Source organism: Phoenix dactylifera, chromosome 8, assembly GCF_009389715.1.
Source record: "Phoenix dactylifera cultivar Barhee BC4 chromosome 8, palm_55x_up_171113_PBpolish2nd_filt_p, whole genome shotgun sequence".
Taxonomy (NCBI): domain Eukaryota; kingdom Viridiplantae; phylum Streptophyta; class Magnoliopsida; order Arecales; family Arecaceae; genus Phoenix; species Phoenix dactylifera.
Window position 1 is genome coordinate 19,608,491 of NC_052399.1, and position 20,308 is coordinate 19,628,798.

General features: G+C 50.2%; 1 protein-coding gene across 1 annotated transcript; it reads right to left on the bottom strand.

Annotated features, from left to right (window-relative positions):
* Window positions 1–2,555: 2,555 nt before the first annotated feature.
* Window positions 2,556–20,255, bottom strand: LOC103703023 (prefoldin subunit 6). Its single transcript, XM_008785719.4, has 5 exons — window positions 20,041–20,255; window positions 19,873–19,943; window positions 19,667–19,791; window positions 19,464–19,524; window positions 2,556–3,023 (listed from the first exon to the last, which is right to left on the bottom strand). The coding sequence occupies exons 1-5, from the start codon at window positions 20,117–20,119 to the stop codon at window positions 2,967–2,969; spliced, it is 393 nt and encodes a 130-aa protein (XP_008783941.1). The 5' UTR covers window positions 20,120–20,255; the 3' UTR covers window positions 2,556–2,966.
* Between the last annotated feature and the right edge of the window lie 53 nt (window positions 20,256–20,308).

A 20,308-nucleotide genomic window follows, 5' to 3' on the forward strand; every position in this document is an offset into this window, starting at 1 on the left:
TTGATGTAATTCACCAAAGGGTTTCAATTCGATGGCTTATGACGTGGACCAGCAATTGGGTTTGGCACATCGGCACGTTTTAACCGGGTCGTGATCGGATTCGGTGTGCCGAGCGGTGGGAAGACTATTTCTGCTATCTTGCAAGTGCGGCGCACCAACAGGTTTGAGATTGATGTTTAGAGATCAGTTTCAGCATATAATTAATAGATGGGGATGACAATTGTATTAGAGATGGTAATATAATGGATGGCAAATGTATCAAATTACCCTGAGAGTTTTGACTTATGATTTTTTTTTTTTTTATTTAGCTGGGATTTTGACATTTGAGTTAAAAACCGGAGGCGTAGAATCTGTAGATCGACACTAGAAAGTTGATGTAATTGTAAGATTAGACCAACACATGCATACACACACACACACACACACACACACACATACACACACATACACCAACACATGCATACATACATACATACACACATACATATACACGTACACACATACATACATACACACATACACACATACATACATAAGGAAAAGCTTACAAACATGCCCATTACTACCTCCTGTAAGGTCCTAGATGTAAATGGTTTCCCAATCCATTCTTTGTATCTCATGCTTGCATGGCAAAATAAAAGAAAATGAAAGGAAAAGAAGGGAAGAAAGAGGAGAGAGGTATGTAGGAGCCTGATGCTCCTTTGAAACTCCATATTTCTTTCTTGATGAGTGTCTAGTGATGGATTAGGCTTTAAGGCAAAGGTAGCAAGAGGAGAATGTGAGTGATGAGGGAGATGGCCAACGTTGTTACCGCATCGAACATTCTCCTAGCGAGGTGGGGGTCCAGTGGGGGCTGCTACGCGGGGGTGGGCTCGTCCCTTCCTCCCTCCTTCCCCTTTTCTTTAACAAAAAAAAAAAAGAGCTTGTTAAAAGAGTACATATAGGGAGAGGAGACTTATTGTTTATAAGGAGAGAGAAGGGATTCTAGGGCATTTCAGTGAGCAGCGATTCCAAGCCATATCAGGTATCATGTTGCAATATTTAATAGTGCAACAACTTAATACTTGATTATTTCTTTTTCCTTAGGAAATATTGCTCTATTACGATTTTCTATTATAAGCTTTCTAATCTTTGCCATTTTCCAAGAGGCTTTAAAGGTTTTGCTCTCTTCTAGAATATGTGTTTTACAAAATTATGATTTTCAACTAATCTAAAACTACTTTTTCTAAAAAAAACCTTCTCCACCATTGATGTGGCCTAGATTCGTCAACTTGTGATCGATCAGACTAATCGACTGAACTAGTTGACTGGACCGACCGACCGATCAATAATGATGACCAAATGAGACGACCAACAATAATAGGCCACGTGCCTATGATTCAAAGCATATTAAAGGAGATCAAAACCCATTAAGAGGGGCGGTTACAGTCCCATGCACTTAGGAGGCACGAAGATGGTTACAACTTGTTCTGCACGTTAAAAAGTTATTGCACATATAGTATAGTTACAACCTACCCATTTTTTTTTAGCAATGGCTTTATGCCCGCTCTCCTATATATAAGACATGGAGGACCTCCACGTACCTTTTTCTCTCTCTCTCTCTCTTACTCTATTCTACATAGCTTTCTCAGATCTTCAATGTTTTCCAAAAGCTTTACTAGACTTAAGTATCAGAGGATCCCTCGCCGATCAAATCAGGCAACTACGCACCAGAGGATCCCTCGCCGATTAAGTCAAGCAACTTTCGATGTTTTTTTCCTTATTTGCCAAGCAAAACTAACCACTCGTTGTTCGCTGGCTCATCCAACTCTATTAGGTCGAATTTTGCAGCCACAACCACTGATCTAATTTAGCATTTAATTGCAACAATATCCTCCAAATGGTTGCAAAAATCTTAAACCATTCCAAATTTCTCCATGGCTAGAGGATTTTCAATATTTTAGTAGTGTTTATGCAATATTTTAGTTGATTTTACATGAAAAAACCATATATATTAAGATTATCATATGTTCTTTATTCTACATTTGTTTATTGTCCATTTCGAAGTATCCAACTACTCTCCAACTTCTGGCATCCACATTCTTATTGAAATTTTTAATCTCCTCTAATTATAGAACTTGTGACAATACATATATTTCAATCACTGGTGGGCATTGCACGACTTCTATCACTGTTGAAAAATAGGGTACCCAATCATGCCTTGAGCACGCGAACTAGGACTCTTGGCAACCAGTGCTTAAACAGGGGTACCGCCCCTAGCTACAAGCATGAACCAAGTATTGGGCCTTTAATCCTGGTAAATGCTGTAATGAGCCATTCAAAATACATATGATTACAATGATGATGACATAACCATATGATACCATATGACAGACATCAATACAAGGAACAATTTAATACTCCCCAGTTACAGCTGTTACGCCCACAGACAAAATTTTCTTTCAAACAAAGGAAAAATCTTATCCCTCTGTGCATCCTATATTTTGGACATTACTTATCTATGGGCATGAGAACATGCAAGAACGCAAGATAACTTTTTTACATGGTAATGATGATGATGGCAAATCCAGCTTCGCACTGAAATTCTTTTTACATGTCAAAGCAATAGCACTGTCCTCATGACTGTTATACAAGATCAATTATTGTAACAAATCAATATGCCATCATAGCCATCATAGCCATCATAACTATTACAAATCGCGAAGCCCACAAAACCAAAATGCAGCATATTGTCATTTGTTGTCCCTAGTTTGGACTGCCCCCGGTGTTGAGTAACATATCAAGAGCAAGAAAGAGAAAAATCAAAACTGAATATGCACACCCACATATCAGCCCTAAAAGCTTTCCTACTGCAGTAGCTGATCTAATAGAACTTAATACAGACGGATAAGGCACTTTAACAAACAAAAACAAAACGGAGACTGAGATGAGACAAATGCCAACTAGTCATAACATAGAATAGCAAGCTAGGACTTGGATTTTCCAGCCTGAAGAGCTTGAATCTTCTGCTGTAATTTTAAAATCTGTGACAAAATAATTGACATTTGTTAGGGTACTACTCAATGATACAGGCACAAACAAAAAAAAAATGTAAGGTTGCTATTTCTTGTTCTTCCATTCATAGACTTGGTCAGAAGTTTGGCATTCAGAGAGTATCAAGGTAGGGGCATCCAAAATTCAGGAAAGATTTAAATTATCCAAAAAGTTTACTAAGAATTTGAATGTTTAAAAATTAGAAATTAAAAGCATATGCAGGTTTGCTGGTAAAGTTATATGTATTAGTTCACTCTAAAAACAAAAATGGAGTCAAAAAGTGCACGAAACAGCAAGAGTACCACCTCAAACAACAGCATATGGAATAGATGATTCATAATTCGTTGGAGGGGTGCCTAAATCACAAGATATTAATTTTTTATACTACAACTAAATCAAGAATAATTCAAAGAATTGTCCAGCAATATAAAATTCTAATAATTAGAAAAAAGTTTCTCTAAGCAATTTGTGAGACAATGTTACTGTTTCATGGTATCGGGACAGGAATTAGGACAAAAAGTTTAGCATTCAGCACTGTTCTCGAAATAAAAGATGAGAATTACAAAAACAAATAAGTCAATATTACATCCATATTTCCTAAAATCCTATTTTTGTCTCACAAATTCCCCATTTCAGGTCTCACAGTCCTTCAAAGAATCGTTCAGCAATATAAATTTTGTAAAAATTAGAAAAAGTTTCTCTAAACAATTTGTGAGACATTGTTACTGCTTCATGGTACCGGGATAGAAATTAGGACAAAAAGTTTGGCATTCAGCATTGTTGTCGAAATAATAGATGAGAATTACAAAAACAAATAAGTCAACCTTACATCCAAATTTCCTAAAATGCTTTTTTTGTCTCGCAAATTCCCCATTTCAGGTGTCATGGTCGTTCAGCCCTTACCTGTAAAAATATCAGACCCTGCCTGTACCATGGCAACTTTTGGGCTTATGAAACACACAAAATCATCTCATTTAATTTCTTTGAGGTACTTAATTTAAACTTCATAACAAAAAGTTCTCCACTCATTCAAGCAAGACTTCCCATAGACTTCCCATAGAAGACACCAGAAGGCACCATCAAGATTCAAGAAACTAGACAACAAACTTAAACAGAATCATTCCTCAATCTTAACGTAAACGTATACTGAAGGGCCTCAGATCTTACTTTTGACAAACTTGTGCAGCAAGATTTCAAGAAGGTCAAATACCCTCATGAGCTCAAAGATTAGTCAGTGATGCTGTGACACCTAATAGATGTTGGATGTCATTGAACAAATCGTTCAAACTTTCTTGCAGAGAAGCAGAAGGATAACAGGATTATTAGCTCTTCTATGTACTTGGGACTAGGTTAATCTCCCATTGGATACAAGATGTTAATAATCTGAGGCCAAGTAACTTATCATGCTTTGCTAGGAAATCTGGCTTTAAAACTGATAACTTCCAACCTCACTTGTACTGTACATCATGAGTTTCAACTACTGCAGCGGAAAGGTTGCTAACATTGGCTGTACACTGAAGGTGTTTAATACAAGGGAAAGCTGGTCAAAGTGAACCAAATAATAAACTCCAGTGAAGAGTGGAGCATCAGGCTGACTTGGATCATTTGCCAACCATGTACTGCAGATCCTATCGTTACCCTCATATAGGTAACTAATTCTGAACCACTCTTATAGCTCCAATCCCATGATGGCCTGGACCACAAAACCTAAATATAATGCTTCAAAACTTTCATGCTGTTGTAAAAAGCCATCCACTCCACCCCATACATGCACACATACATATACATATACATACATACATATATATAAAGCTTCTTGCACCTTTAGAGATCATGATTTAGACCTTTAGAAGATTTTGTTAAAAAATATATATGTTTGTTGGAGTGCTAAGTTCTTAGACATTTAATATCAAGAGTTGAATCAAAGACCCGTAACCTAAAACATGTCAACAGAAATATCATCAACAATTTTTCCAAAGGAGCCCCTTGTATTTTGAAAGGGAAATTTGATTTAATTCAAAGACATATTCCTTGGGGCAAAAAGTGAGATATCTCTTTTTAATTAGTTATCCATATGGTGTTGTGCCGCATTTACTGGCTTATGCTTAGATACCAATAGGTTTAGCTAAAAGCTTGAAACACATTGGACAACTAATTTACATTGCTATGCCTATAAATGTGTTAAACTAAATCATCCGCAGTTGAGATGCAAAAAAGATTTAATTTCCATTTTTAATTTAATTCAATATGTAAATGCACAATACTCATTTAACATCCTATGGGAAGAAAAATCTCTTCAATCTTTTGGTATTCCATCACATATGTACCTTTTCTTTAATGTGCAAAAATATGACAAAAAAACAGAGTTCAGTGAGGTGATATCATAGTCTTGCTTAAAGCTTCATGCTAATCAAACTAAACAATAGAGATGAAGCATGCCTTGTCAAGAGGGCATGAATGAAATCCCCAAGCGTGGCTCAACCCAAAACCAAGCAGGCCTAGTATGAAGTGACTGAACCAAGCCAAAGCCTAGGTCTACGTTCAATTGGATCCACAAACTTGATGAACTTCCCACCAATGCAATGATTCCCATCCTTCACATCTTTATTCCTGAAAATTCAGTTGTTTTGCAATAAAAAGGTATTCAACCTTCTTATTCTATCCTTGGATGATGTGATCTAAGACCTCACAAGCAATAACAATTTAAATTAACTACCCATTTGTTTCAATATTTAAGCCAAACAAACTTAAGACAAGCACAAATTAGCACACATAGCACCACAACCAGAACATATATCAAGAAGGGGCAAGCAAATCTTTCGAACCAAATCAATACTTGCCTTTAAAAGCATTCAAGGAAATCCTTTCAAGAAGTTGTTGATATTTTTTCAGCATCTCCTAGATGAACATTTTCTTCAGCCCTTGAAATTGGGTTTCCCATAAAATAGTACACCAACTCCTTATCATCCCCTTGTTGTCATTTCTGATCTCAACAACCCCCCATGAGTCAACTAATGTAACACTCAATTTCAAGTTAGACCTTTAAAGTCAAGCACAACTTAGAAACTGGCTCCAACAAGGCCACTTGAATGCAAATTAGAAGACAAATTGATAGTTTCTATTGCACTTCAAAACTTTCCTTTGGTTGTATAGTACTCCAAACTTTCCATGGGCTATATAAAACTCACCAACATCATCTCTATTCCTTTAAAAAGATCACTTTTTCCACCATTACAGATTCTGATTGAAGAGTTTCTGATTCAGACTCTTTTGAAAATTTCAGCAAAAATTGTGCTCAGCAAATTGTAGCCAAGGGGATGATAAATTGAGACATTATTTTCTTGGGGTATCAATCCAAAAAACTAATGCAAGGAGCAGTAACTTGAGCAATGACAAAAGAAGCATTATCAGCAATTTCTCTAAAGGATGGCCATGATACTTCAAAAGGCATATGTCAACATGAATCTGAGGCATCATCCTCGAGGCAAAAGGATGAAATCTCTTCTTGATTTCCAGATATGGTGCTATGTGAATCAGTTTATGCTCTGGTACCAAAATTTTGGCTTAGAACTCGAAACACACTGGGCAATTGATTTAAATTGCTATGCTTGTGAATGTCTATGGACTGTGCATGGAAATGTTTTTGAAAGATCCACTTTCCCAAGCCTTGCTCTAATCCACTCACAGTTGAAGGAAAACCAAAATCTAATAATCGGATGAGACAGTCTCATTGCCTTCCACATAAAATACGCTTTTAGGTGCACTTTTGTACCACTGTCAAAATCTAGCAACCTAAATAGGGACAACCATAGGAAAAAGTGGATTAAGAAAATTCCAAATTTGTGGTCTAACGAAAATTGACAGTGACCAGAATTCCAATTTCTAGCCAATCTCCTTGATCCAAGTTCAACCACATCAATCCACTGTAATTTTTGGTGGTTTTTAGATACTAACACCAACCCTTACCAAGTATCCCACTACAAGCCACTTAAATGTATTTTCATCCCATGTCATGAAATAAATGCTGGGTCCCTTTCCAACCTTTTTGTGGTTCCACCTCTTTTTTGCTCTGATTTCACTATGAGGTTTGTTACGGGGGAACTTAGCCACCATGCCCCACGTGACCGGCACGCGCGCCCAGGAAGACTACGGCCGACCCCGAGTCGGCAATCTCTCGACAACAACAGACTGTTCCTCTGAGGCACGCCGCGGCCCCCTGCTCCACTACTCCCTGCAACGGCCGTATCCGGCGCTGCCCCACGATCCCCTGTAACAGCCGTACAAAGCGGAGCTCCACTATGCCCTGCCATGGCTGTACCCAGCGCTGCCCCACGACGCCCTGTAACGGCCATGTCAGTGGCAGCCCCATCGTGCCACACGATGACGAATTCCCGGAAAAACCCCCCAGCCTGATATATATGAGGCTGGGGGGGAAGGGGGAGGGTAAGATATATCTTCCAGAGTATCATCTCACCTGCTACCTTCTCTTTCTCCTCCTCCTTCGATCTCCTCTGACTTGATCGTCGGAGGGCCCCCACTACCCCGGTGGTGGTGCGAGGCTTGCTTGCAGGTTTCACGGCGGAGGGCGGAGCGCAACCAAAGCAACTCAAAGGGAACCCCGTTCACACCGCTGTGCCAATCGTTCTCGGTTTGGACCACCAGCAACAGTTGGCGCTAGAGGAAGGGACGGATCTTAGAGCGATCGTAATGGCACGGCGAGGTGGTCGTGGAGCTTCCAATGCTTCTGGTCGCGGGGCCTCTCGCGCCTCCGGCCGGGAGGCCGCTGCATCTCCAACACACTCTCAGCAACACTCCACCACCCCACCGCCCATTCAGACGGTCGAAGCCGCCCAGTTCGACCAGCTAGCCCAGCAGGTTCGCACCCTCGCGGAGGCGGTGCAGAATCTGCAGGGTGCGATGTCCCGGGCGCCGCAGCGGGCTCAGGAGCCACTGCTCCCTGAGCGCTCGCCTGTCCTCCTCAACCCGCGCTCCTTCCTCTCCCATGGGGAGGAGCGCCGGCGCGAGGAGGATTCTCGAGCACGGTCTATTCTGCCGGGACCTTCCCATCGGAGCTGCGCGGGGTACGAGAGGCGGGCCCGGGCGCGTTCCCAGACCCCCCAGTCCTCGAGGAACCCGCGCTCCAGTCGGTCCCCCACTCGCCGCTCCTTGTCTCCCACCCACCGGTCGCGCTCCCTGGACCGGCGGGTGGAGGATCTCCACCGACAACTCCAGGTCCTGAAGGGCCATTCCAAAGATCCCTTCGCCGACTTAGAGATCTCCTCCCAGCCGGCGCTTGCCTCGAGGATCCTGCGGACCCCGAATCCCCCGGGGTTCAAAATGCCGGCGATCGAGCCCTATGACGGGGCGGCAGACCCGCGGGATCACGTCGAGAGTTTCAGGACCCTTATGCTCCTCCACGGAGCATCAGATCCCCTTCTCTGCAAGGCCTTCCCGGCAACCCTCCGTGGCCCGGCGAGGGCGTGGTTCGCCGGGCTGGAGGCTGACTCAATCCGGTCTTTCGACCAGTTCACTCGCCTCTTCATCACTCATTTCGCCGTCAGTAGCCGGCGGCGACTGGTCTCCGACTCCCTCTTTGACGTCCGGCAAAACGAGGGAGAAAGCCTGCGGGATTATCTTATCCGCTTCAACAGGGCTACGCTGGAGGTCCGGAACCTGAGTCAGGAGGTAGCTCTTTCAGCCCTGAAGCGTGGCTTCCGGAAGGGCAGGCTCACCTTCTCCCTGGACAAACGCCTGCCGCGGAGCTTCCCAGAGCTGTTGTCCCGGGCGAACCAGTATGCGGACGCCGAGGAGGCGGCCGCCCACCGGAGCAAGGAGGCTGCCGAGATCCCTCCAAAGCTTGGGAAGAAAAGGCGGAAAGAGGCACGCCAGAGGAGGAGCCCGACGCCCCAGCGTCGGCGCAGAAGCCCGTCGCCGGCGAAGAACCACGGCGCCCCACGCCCTCGTTCTCCGCCCCGACGTTTCAACCGGTACACCCCTCTCCTGACTCCCCGGGCCCAGATCCTTATGGAGATCAAGGAGCGGGAGGACCTCCCGGCCCCGAGACAGATACGAAGGATCCCTGGAAAGAGGCCCTCCCGGGCGTACTGTGAGTACCACCGAGACCACGGCCACGACACAGAGGACTGCTTCCAGCTTCGGGACGAAATCGAGGCTCTTATCCGTCGGGGGCGTCTCGGTCGATATGTGAGCGACCGACGTCCCCCCGCAGACCCACGTCCGGCCGACCCGGCTCCTCCGGAGCCTCGGGAGCAGAATCGACCCGTTGCGGGCGTGATCCACACTATCACTGGGGGCTGCTCTCGGCCCATGAGGAACGCAGGGGGCTCGACGGAAGCGTCAGGGACGGCCGTCGTAAAGAGGCAGAGGGTCGGCAATGTAATCACCTTTTCTGATGAGGATGTAAAGGGGGTTCAGACTCCCCACGATGACGCCATGGTGATCTCCCTCACTATGGCAAACTATGATGTAAGGCGTGTTCTTGTGGATAGTGGAAGCTCAGCTGATATTTTGTTTTACGAGGCCTTCCAAAAGATGAGCTTGTCCAGACAGTTGTTGCACAAAATATCCACCCCCCTCGTAGGATTCACCGGTGACGCTGTCCCGGCGGAAGGTGTCGTTGAGCTGCCTGTGACTGCGGGCGTCGCACCCGCAGAAGCCACGGTGCGACTCGGGTTCTTGGTCGTCCGTGTTCCCTCGGCCTACAACGCTATCCTCGGGCGACCCGGGCTGAACGCCCTTCGCGCGGTGGTCTCCACGTACCACTTGCTCATGCGGTTCCCCACGGCGGTCGGGATCGGAGAGGTCCGAGGTGACCAACCGACCGCACGGCAATGTTTTCTAGCAACCCTCAAAGGGAAGAAGCCCGTGGAAGCCCTAAGCGTCGAGTCCCTTGATGCCAGAGACGAGGTGGCCTTGCGGCAGGGGGAGCCGGCCGAGGGTGTGGTCGAAGTCCCCCTCGAGGAAGGCCGCCCCGACCGGGCGGTCCGGGTCGGCGCCAATCTCGATCCGGGAGCTCGGGCCCGGTTGGTGGAATTCCTCCGAGCCAATACCGATGTATTTGCCTGGTCGGCGGCCGATGTACCTGGGATCGACCCGGAGGTCATTTCTCACGCCCTCAACGTCGACCCGACCCACCGACCAATAAAGCAGAAGAAGAGACACTGTGCCCCGGATCGAATCCGGGTGGTCGACCAGGAGGTAGACAAGCTCTTGGAGGCAGGATTCATAAGGGAGGTAAGCTACCCCGAGTGGCTGGCAAATGTTGTACTTGTCCGGAAGGCGAGCGGGAAGTGGAGGATGTGCGTCGACTATACCGACCTGAACAAGGCGTGCCCTAAGGATAGCTTTCCGCTTCCGCGAATAGACCAACTGGTCGACGCGACTTCCGGATATCAGCTGCTGTCTTTCATGGACGCCTTCTCCGGTTACAACCAGATAATGATGGCCCCACAGGACGAGGAGAAAACTGCTTTTATAACAGACCGGGGGCTGTACTGCTATAAGGTAATGCCCTTCAGTCTGAAGAATGCTGGCGCTACTTACCAGCGCCTCGTCAACAAAATCTTCAAAGAGCAAATCGGCCGGAACATGGAGGTGTACGTGGACGATATGCTGGTGAAGAGCCGCCATGCAGACCAGCACATCGCGGATTTGGAGGAGACTTTCACCACCTTGCGGAAGTTTCCCATGAAGCTGAACCCAGCGAAGTGCGCCTTCGGCGCTTCGGCCGGGAGGTTCCTCGGTTTCATTGTCAACCAGCGGGGTATCGAAGCCAACCCGAACAAAATCAAGGCCATCCAAGGTATGTCCCCTCCGACCAAAGTAAAGGAGGTTCAGGAGCTCGCTGGAAGGGTCGCCGCGCTTGGACGATTTGTGGCAAAATCGGCCGAACGCTGCCAACCATTCTTCAAGGTGTTAAAACGCCCGAAAGACTTCCTCTGGACGGCCGAATGTCAAGCAGCATTCGACCAGCTCAAGGAATACCTGGCGTCTCCTCCCCTACTGTCCAAGCCGCAAGAAGGGGAGATGCTCTACCTCTATCTGGCGGTCTCCCCAACCGCGGTCAGTGCGGTGCTGGTTCGGGAAGAGGCAAAGCTCCAGAAGCCCGTGTACTACATCAGCCGGGTCCTACGGGATGCCGAGACGCGGTATACGAAGGCTGAGAAGATCGCCTTCGCGCTGCTGACCGCGACCAGGAGACTCCGCCCCTATTTCCAGGCCCATTCTGTCACCCTCTTAACTGATCAACCACTACGACAGATCCTCAGCAACCCCGGGAATGCGGGACGGCTGGTGAAGTGGGCAATAGAACTCGGTGAGTTCGACATCCGCTACCAGCCTCGACCCGCCATCAAGGCCCAGGTGCTCGCGGATTTCCTCGCTGAGTGCACGGTGCAGGAGGCGGAACCTAGACCGCCGGAAACGCCCAGCCTCGACCTCCCGACCTGGACGCTTCACATCGATGGGTCGTCGAACCCCGAGGGTGGAGGAGCCGGGCTGGTCCTTACCAGTCCTGATGGAGTGATAGCCGAGTATGCCTTGAGATTTGGATTTTCAGTGACCAACAACGAGGCGGAGTACGAGGCCCTAGTCACGGGACTCAAACTCACCAGGGAGCTCGGCATCCGGCGTTTGAAGGTCTTCACCGACTCCCAGCTGGTGGTCGGGCAGGTCCGTGGAAAGTTCGAGGCCCGGAGCCCGACCATGCAGAACTACGTCCGGAAGGTGCAAGCACTCATTCCCGATCTCGGCAGTGTCGACATCCAGCAGGTCCCCAGAAGCGAAAATGCTAGGGCCGACAGGTTGTCCCGCTTGGTGAGCGCAGAGGCGCACAACTTGTCGAGGGCAATCTACCTGGAGACCCTGGAGGCCCCGAGCATCGGCGAGGCTGGAGCGGTGATGGCGATTGATCCGGAGCCGTCTTGGAGGGACCCGCTCGTCGCCTACCTCGCCGAAGGGATCCTCCCTGAAGACGAAGATCAAGCTCGGCGACTTGTCAAGAAGTCCGCCCACTACGTACTCTATGAAGGGAGGCTGTATCGGGCCTCGTTTACCGCCCCCCTCTTAAGGTGCCTCCGCCCCTCGGAGGCGGCCTACGTCCTCGGCGAAGTCCACGAGGGCGTTTGCGGATCGCACTTGGGGGCTAGGTCCTTGGCGCACAAGATCATGAGGCAAGGCTATTATTGGCCTACCTTGTTGGAGGACTCAAAGGATCATGTACGGAAATGCGACGCCTGCCAGCGCCACGCCAACGTCCAGAGAGTCCCTCCTGTCCCCTTGGCACCAATCACCGCACCCTGGCCCTTCGCACAGTGGGGAATGGATATCCTCGGACCATTCCCCGTCGCTTCAGCCCAGCGGAAATTCTTGATTGTTGCAATCGACTACTTCACCAAGTGGGTGGAGGCAGAGCCGCTGGCCACTATCACGGAGGCGCAAGTCCGGAAGTTCGTGAAGAAAAACATCATTGTCCGATTTGGGGTACCCCGAGTCCTCATCTCGGATAATGGTCGACAGTTCGACAACAAGCATTTCCGTGATTTCTGCGAGGAGTTCGGGATCGAACATCGGTTCACATCTGTGTCGCATCCCCAAACCAACGGTGAGGCCGAGGTCACAAATCGGACAATCCTCCAAGGAATTAAGGCGCGAATCGGTCGGACGGGGCAAGCTTGGGTCGAAGAACTCGAGAATGTCCTTTGGGCGTATCGGACCACGCATCGGACCCCTACCGGGGAGACACCTTTCAGCCTAACCTATGGCACGGAAGCGGTTGTTCCCGTGGAGCTCGGACTCCCCTCGCCCCGGGTGGCCGCGCACCGACCCGAGGCCAATTCGGAGCAACTCCGAGGGAACCTGGACCTCTTGGAAGAAGCAAGAGAAATGGCGCAGGTTCGGATGGCGATGTATCAGCGGAGGGTGGCCCGATATTATAACTCCAAGGTCCGACCGAAACTTTTCAGAATCGGAGATCTGGTGCTAAGGCGAGCCAAAGCATCTCAACCCGCGGAAGGTGGGAAGCTGGCGCCAAATTGGGAAGGCCCGTATAGGGTTCGCTGGGTAAACCGACCTGGCTCCTACCAGTTGGAGGTCCTAGATGGTCGAGAAATTCCGAGGAGCTGGAATTCCGCTAACCTGCGGGCGTATTACCAGTAGAACGACAAAGCCAGGAAGACAGTTCGAAAAATGTACAATTCTTTTCATTTCAATAATTCCTGGTTACAACGGTGTGTTCGTGTGATTACAAAGAATTCCCAGAGGGGAATTGGGGAGTAAAGAAAACAAGGAAGAGGTGGAGACTCCGTGGAGCTGAAGATCTGGGATCCCGAACCCTCCATCCGAAGCAGCTGCAATCCCACCGGGCGTGGGTGCTTCCCCCCGGAGGCGCCATCGACGCCTCACGAAAAAGATGAGGAGCCGCCGCAGAAGAAGTTCCCGCTGCCTCCAGAGGAACGCCACCTCCAAGGGATATTCCGGTCCTCCCCAGGAGAAGGGGAGGGAAGGAATACAAGAGAGAAGAGCGCGAGGAGGCGCGATCCCGGATGAAGCGTCTGGCGCAGAGCTCAATCGGGAGGCGGGGCTGAAAGGAGGGGGGATGTGATTCCGGATGAAACGCCTAGAGCGGAGTTCCGCCGGGGAGAACCTCCTTGTTGATCCCAGATGAAACGGCTAGTTGGCGGAAGTCGCGAGGGGCGCGCCTCCCGTTCCTCCGGCAGGGGTTTCCCAGCCACACGCCGGAGAGGAGGTCCACGATCCATGGCAACCTGAATAGCTCCGGCTTGGGAGGCTCCACCGCACCTGCACTTATATTTATAGCCAAACTGTGGCCCCCCGGTCGTTCCGATGCGGGTGGCTCCAATAAAGGCGGGCGCACCGAATCCGGAGCCGTTCCAGCTCTCGAGGCGTATCCTCCCACGATCTCCTAAGCGTCGTTCTCCTTAATTGCATTCTTCATGCAGGACACTCCGGGCGGTGTGTATCCCACGGCCCACGTATCTCCGCTCGTGCCCAGGCCGCATCCGCCTCGAAGAGCGCGCGTATCGCGGCCGCTTAACTGACACTCCTTGCAAGCAGCAACTGGCGATCCGATTTCCCAGGTAACGCCTCAATTAGCATTTAATACCCTTCTGGTGTTCCCCAGGCGACGCTTGGAGAATAGGAGAAACACGATCGTAGCTGGCCACGGAGAAATCCCGTCGAGCGGCAAGCGACAGGCGCGTGGCCAACGAGCGGAATTTCCCGAGGCTCGGCCCTCGGATGCCAGGCTAACCCGATGATCATCCCGGGAGCAGACTAGCCTGAAGCCCCGACCGGTCACCTCGGCTTGCGCCAGCCTTGGCCGACCAACGAGCGGAATTTTCCGAGGCTCAGCCCTCGGATGCCAGGCTAACCCGATGATCATCCCGGGAGCAGACTAGCCTGAAGCCCCGACCGGTCGCCTCGGCTTGCGCCAGCCTTGGCCGACCAACGAGCGGAATTTCCCGAGGCTCGGCTCTCAGATGCCAGGCTAACCCGATGATCATCCCGGGAGCAGACTAGCCTGAAGCCCCGACCGGTCACCTCGGCTTGCGTCAGCCTTGGCCGACCAACGAGCGGAATTTTCCGAGGCTCAGCCCTCGGATGCCAGGCTAACCCGATGATCATCCCGGGAGCAGACTAGCCTGAAGCCCCGACCGGTCGCCTCGGCTTGCGCCAGCCTTGGCCGACCAACGAGCGGAATTTTCCGAGGCTCGGCCCTCGGATGCCAGGCTAACCCGATGATCATCCCGGGAGCAGACTAGCCTGAAGCCCCGACCGGTCACCTCGGCTTGCGCCAGCCTTGGCAGACCAACGAGCGGAATTTTCCGAGGCTCGGCCCTCGGATGCCAGGCTAACCCGATGATCATCCCGAGAGCAGACTAGCCTGAAGCCCCGACCGGTCACCTCGGCTTGCGCCAGCCTTGGCCGACCAACGAGCGGAATTTCCCGAGGCTCAGCCCTCGGATGCCAGGCTAACCCGATGATCATCCCGGGAGCAGACTAGCCTGAAGCCCCGACCGATCGCCTCGGCTTGCGCCAGCCTTGGCCGACCAACGAGCGGAATTTCCCAAGGCTCGGCCCTCGGATGCCAGGCTAACCCGATGATCATCCCGGGAGCAGACTAGCCTGAAGCCCCGACCGGTCACCTCGGCTTGCGCCAGCCTTGGCCGACCAACGAGCGGAATTTTCCGAGGCTCGGCCCTCGGATGCCAGGCTAACCCGATGATCATCCCGGGAGCAGACTAGCCTGAAGCCCCGACCGGTCGCCTCGGCTTGCGCCAGCCTTGGCCGACCAATGAGCGGAATTCTCCGAGGCTCGGCCCTCGGATGCCAGGCTAACCCGATGACCATCTCGGGGGCAGACTAGCCTGAAGCCCCGACCGGTCGCCTCGGCTTGCGCCAGCCTTGGCCGACCAACGAGCGGAATTTCCTGAGGCCTAACCCTCGGATGCCTAGCCTAGCGCCGGAAGAATTTTCTGAGGCCTAACCCTCGGATGCCTGGCCTAGTGCCGGAAGAATTTCCTGAGGCCTAACCCTCGGATGCCTGGCCTAGCGCCGGAAGAATTTTCTGAGGCCTAACCCTCGGATGCCTGGCCTAGTGCCGGAAGAATTTCCTAAGGCCTAATCCTCGGATGCCTGGCCTAGCGCCGGATGAATTTTCTGAGGCCTAACCCTCGGATGCCTGGCCTAGTGCCGGAAGAATTTCCTGAGGCCTAATCCTCGGATGCCTGGCCTAGCGCCGGATGAATTTCCTGAGGCCTAACCCTCGGATGCCTGGCCTAGCGCCGGAAGAATTTTCTGAGGCCTAACCCTCGGATGCCTGGCCTAGCGCCGGATGAATTTCCTGAGGCCTAACCCTCGGATGCCTGGCCTAGCGCCGGAAGAATTTCCTGAGGCCTAATCCTCGGATGCCTGGCCTAGTGCCGGAAGAATTTCCTGAGGCCTAATCCTCGGATGCCTGGCCTAGCGCCGGATGAATTTCCTGAGGCCTAACCCTCGGATGCCTGGCCTAGCGCCGGAAGAATTTCCTGAGGCCTAACCCTCGGATGCCTGGCCTAGCGCCGGATGAATTTCCTGAGGCCTAACCCTCGGATGCCTGGCCTAGCGCCGGAGGAACTTCAAGAGTCAGGAGTCGGCGAGGCGCTACCGAGAGTTAAAAAGAGGAAGGATGAAAGTGAAATGAGGAAACACTCTGTTTGCATTAACTTTCGTTGCACCAGGACCGAGCTCAGACCGACGTTCACCAAGGCATCCTCGAAAATAAGGCGGGCCACCGGGGGAAGCCGGCCCTCGGCAACCAGCCCCCTCAAGACGGCAACGTCATCGGACTCCTCCCTCGACAACCTCGATAAGCCGATCGGGGACTTCATCGGCGTCTTCCAGGTTGTCCCGATTCCCCAAGAGGGATCTACGTCAATGAAAAAGAAATGCTCCTTCCAGCCGTGAATGGAGGAAGGAGCATCCTTGACGAGGCCGCACCCTCGCCGCGCCGCGAAGCACCACCACTCTCTGTCCCGGGGGTGGCCGTTCAGGCCGTAGCATTCCCAAAAGACATTCAGGGTGGCGGGAACCTCATGCATGCGGCAGAGAACCTGGAAGGCCGTCAGGGTGCGCCATGAGTTCGGCACCAGTTGCGTCGGCGCCACTCTTAAACCCCGAAGCACCTGCACGACTAAGTCCGAGGGGGGAAAGCGGAACCCAGCCCGAAGGATGTCCTCATTGATGGCGACCTTCCCTGGAGGAGGATGGGACATCCTCTCCTCAGGCCCCGGGAGCGTAATGTTGCAGGCTTCGGGAAGGTAGTACCGGGCCACGAACCTATCTAGGTCTTCAGGGACCAGCTCCGACTGAATGCGGTCCGCCCTTACTTCGTCCATCCCTAATGGCCAGTGAACCTACGGTCAGGACGGGGTCAAGAGGGGGGAAGGCACCGGAACGACTGGAGTACACTAACACGAAAGGAGAAAGTACGGAGAGCCCTAAATTGAAGAGTGGGGCAACTCACCGGAAAGGAAGGAAGAACGGCTCCGAGAGCGTCAAAGGAGGAGCGAACGAACAGTTCGGCGGCAACGGCAGCGGCACAAGGGAGAAACTTGAAGATGCCTGTGAAGAGAAAGGCGGACGGGGGAGGGCCCCCGGTTAAATAGGCGGAAAGGCGGGTGACGCCAGAGGACGCCTGGCTGCCGAAAGTTTGTTCGCGCCCCAAAGGCGAATCGACGCCATTAAGGAAGGATGTCCGCCGAAATCCGCAGACCGCCAGATCAGCGACAACTGCCATACGCCATAAAGAAGGCGGGAAGCTCGGAGCGCGCGCGCCTTTCCGAGGGATGGCGGCAATCTCGAAGCATCACTCCCTTCACCCGTTCCCCTCCTGGTTCCAGGCTCGGGAGTGGGGGGCTACTGTTACGGGGGAACTTAGCCACCATGCCCCACGTGACCGGCACGCGCGCCCAGGAAGACTACGGCTGCCCCTTGATCCAGCAATCCGACCTCGGGTCGGATATCTTCGGCTCCGCAGCCCGACCCCGAGTCGGCTGCCCCTTGATCCAGCAATCCGACCTCGGGTCGGATATCTTCGGCTCCGCAGCCCGACCCCGAGTCGGCTGCCCCTTGATCCAGCAATCCGACCTCGGGTCGGATATCCTCGGCTCCGCAGCCCGACCCCGAGTCGGCTGCCCCTTGATCCAGCAATCCGACCTCGGGTCGGATATCTTCGGCTCCGCAGCCCGACCCCGAGTCGGCTGCCCTTTGATCCAGCAATCCGACCCCGAGTCGGCAATCTCTCGACAACAACAGACTGTTCCTCTGAGGCACGCCGCGGCCCCCTGCTCCACTACTCCCTGCAACGGCCGTATCCGGCGCTGCCCCACGATCCCCTGTAACAGCCGTACCAAGCGGAGCTCCACTATGCCCTGCCATGGCTGTACCCAGCGCTGCCCCACGACGCCCTGTAACGGCCATGTCAGTGGCAGCCCCATCGTGCCACACGATGACGAATCCCCGGAAAAACCCCCCAGCCTGATATATATGAGGCTGGGGGGAAGGGGGAGGGTAAGATATATCTTCCAGAGTATCATCTCACCTGCTACCTTCTCTTTCTCCTTCTCCTTCGATCTCCTCTGACTTGATCGTCGGAGGGCCCCCACTACCCCGGTGGTGGTGCGAGGCTTGCTTGCAGGTTTCACGGCGGAGGGCGGAGCGCAACCAAAGCAACTCAAAGGGAACCCCGTTCACACCGCTGTGCCAATCGTTCTCGGTTTGGACCACCAGCAACAAGGTTATTTTGGTAATAATGGTGTTGCTTGAGTCACTTTATTCTGATACCATTCAAAACTGAGATTTGCTTGTTACTCCAAATTTCAACTTAATACCCCATTTTTCATGATTTTACAATGAGATTTCAACAATCTTAGTAATTTTTATTCTTTCTTGTTGGCTCAACGCTACATTAATCTTGTTAGTTTACAGTTTTGCTCCAAAGTTTGGAGCAAAAAAATAAGGAAAAAAAATTGAAAAAAAGGAAAAAAATAAAAGAAGCCAAGAAAAATTATTAGACAGCATTTTAAAGCATTTTGTGTTATCTAAGTTCATGTAGTTTTGCCAACTCCATATACGACGGCATCGTCCTTTATCCTATAAGATGGGAAGAAGCAATATATGTAGCACATTGGTTAGCAAAAGGAAAGCATTAATAAGAGATCATTGGCCCATTTCTGTGATTGATTTGCTTGTATTTCATTTTCTTAATAGGATGTTTTATCACAAACACAACATTGTTTCAAGACTTCCAAGTCTTTTGTCCAAAATTCATCTTTTTAACATCAGAAATAGAAAATTGACACAGTAGGTTTTGCCAGAAACCAATACTTTGATGATTTGCCTGCATAAAAAATGGATCAATCCCCATTTTGAATTAAAATCAGGACACTTTTATAATGCTTAGGTTAACGATAGTTATCAGGGAAATACAAATAATAGCAAAGGATCCATTTGATCTAGAAATGTGATGAAATTGATGCCACGCGCAGTTTCACAAGCTGTGGCCTACATGGCATCTAAATGAATGAGAAAACCAAACTTGCAGACATCAGATGACACTCAACACGTGTAATTAAAAAAAAAATGCTTTGGGACCATGCATGGAGAAATTGCCAGTAATACTAGCAATTAACGATGATAAAGAATTTGATCATTGACAGTGTTAATTACCAAAGCAAGCCACTGAATTTGAACAAGAAAAAATAATTTCGCTTTGACATAATTCAGATAAAGTTGATACTATAAGAAGAACTTTCCTCCAAAGAAATAGGGAAACAAATTTGATTACTGAATCAAAAACTACAGGCATAAATGATGTAAAAGTAAAAAAAGGAACTAAGATAGGTACAAACCGAATCCCTCTTGCTGTTCTGCTTGTCTTCCAAATCTTGGAGGGTCCCATCGAGACGCTTCCTGTAAATTATCCAAACAAGCAAAAATGACATCCCATCATCAAGAAAAAAAAAAAAGAAACAACATGGCAACTGAAAAAGAAACAAATTGACCGAACCACTAAGGCCAGAGAAAAGGTTTAGGGTAAGGCAGGGAAACCCACAGTTCAGCAGAGATGTATTCTATCCTCTTGCGGACGTTGGCATTGGCCTCCGCCAGGTCCTGCTTCACGAGCACCGGCCCTATCAGCTTATACACATTGGCATTCTCATTCAACAACTCCAGTTCCTGCAAAATATAGGCATCAAATCGATTCTTGATGCATAAACCAAAATATCTTTTAAAGAAAAGAAGGGTAAAAGGGAACACCTTGAGGACGAGCTCGTTCTCGCCGAGCTGGATGGTATACTGCTTCCTTACCTGGTGGTTCTTGGCGATGTCTGCAGTGGATTTGGAAAGATAGATGAGATTAAGATCGGGGAAAGAGAATTCTAGAATTAGGGCTTGAGGGAAGGGAGGAGGGAAAGGATTGCTGGCCTTTCTGGAGCTTGCTGAGGGCATTCGCTTGGGTTTCGAGGTCGCGCTGGACTTCTCTGAGAGCCGGCGACGATGCCATAAATTGCAGCAGCGACGAACGATCGCTGGGACGAGATTTGTCTTTCTCCTCGTAAGCTTCTCTCTGAGTTGCCCTGCGGCTGCGATGGGCAGAGAGGATGTTAGGGTTTTTGTTTTTAGCGAGGTTAACTTTGAAAAAAGAAAAAGTAGGTCCATTCTCAGATTTAACAAACCATCCACCAATAATTTA

Coding starts and splice junctions, on each gene's coding strand:
- LOC103703023 (XM_008785719.4), bottom strand. CDS start 20,119: ATGGCATCGTCGCCGGCTCTCAGAGAAGTCCAGCGCGACCTCGAAACC. Junction 19,792..19,872: donor AGAACGAGCTCGTCCTCAAG/GTGTTCCCTTTT, acceptor TATATTTTGCAG/GAACTGGAGTTGTTGAATGA. Junction 3,024..19,463: donor AGAACAGCAAGAGGGATTCG/GTTTGTACCTAT, acceptor ATTTTGTCACAG/ATTTTAAAATTACAGCAGAA.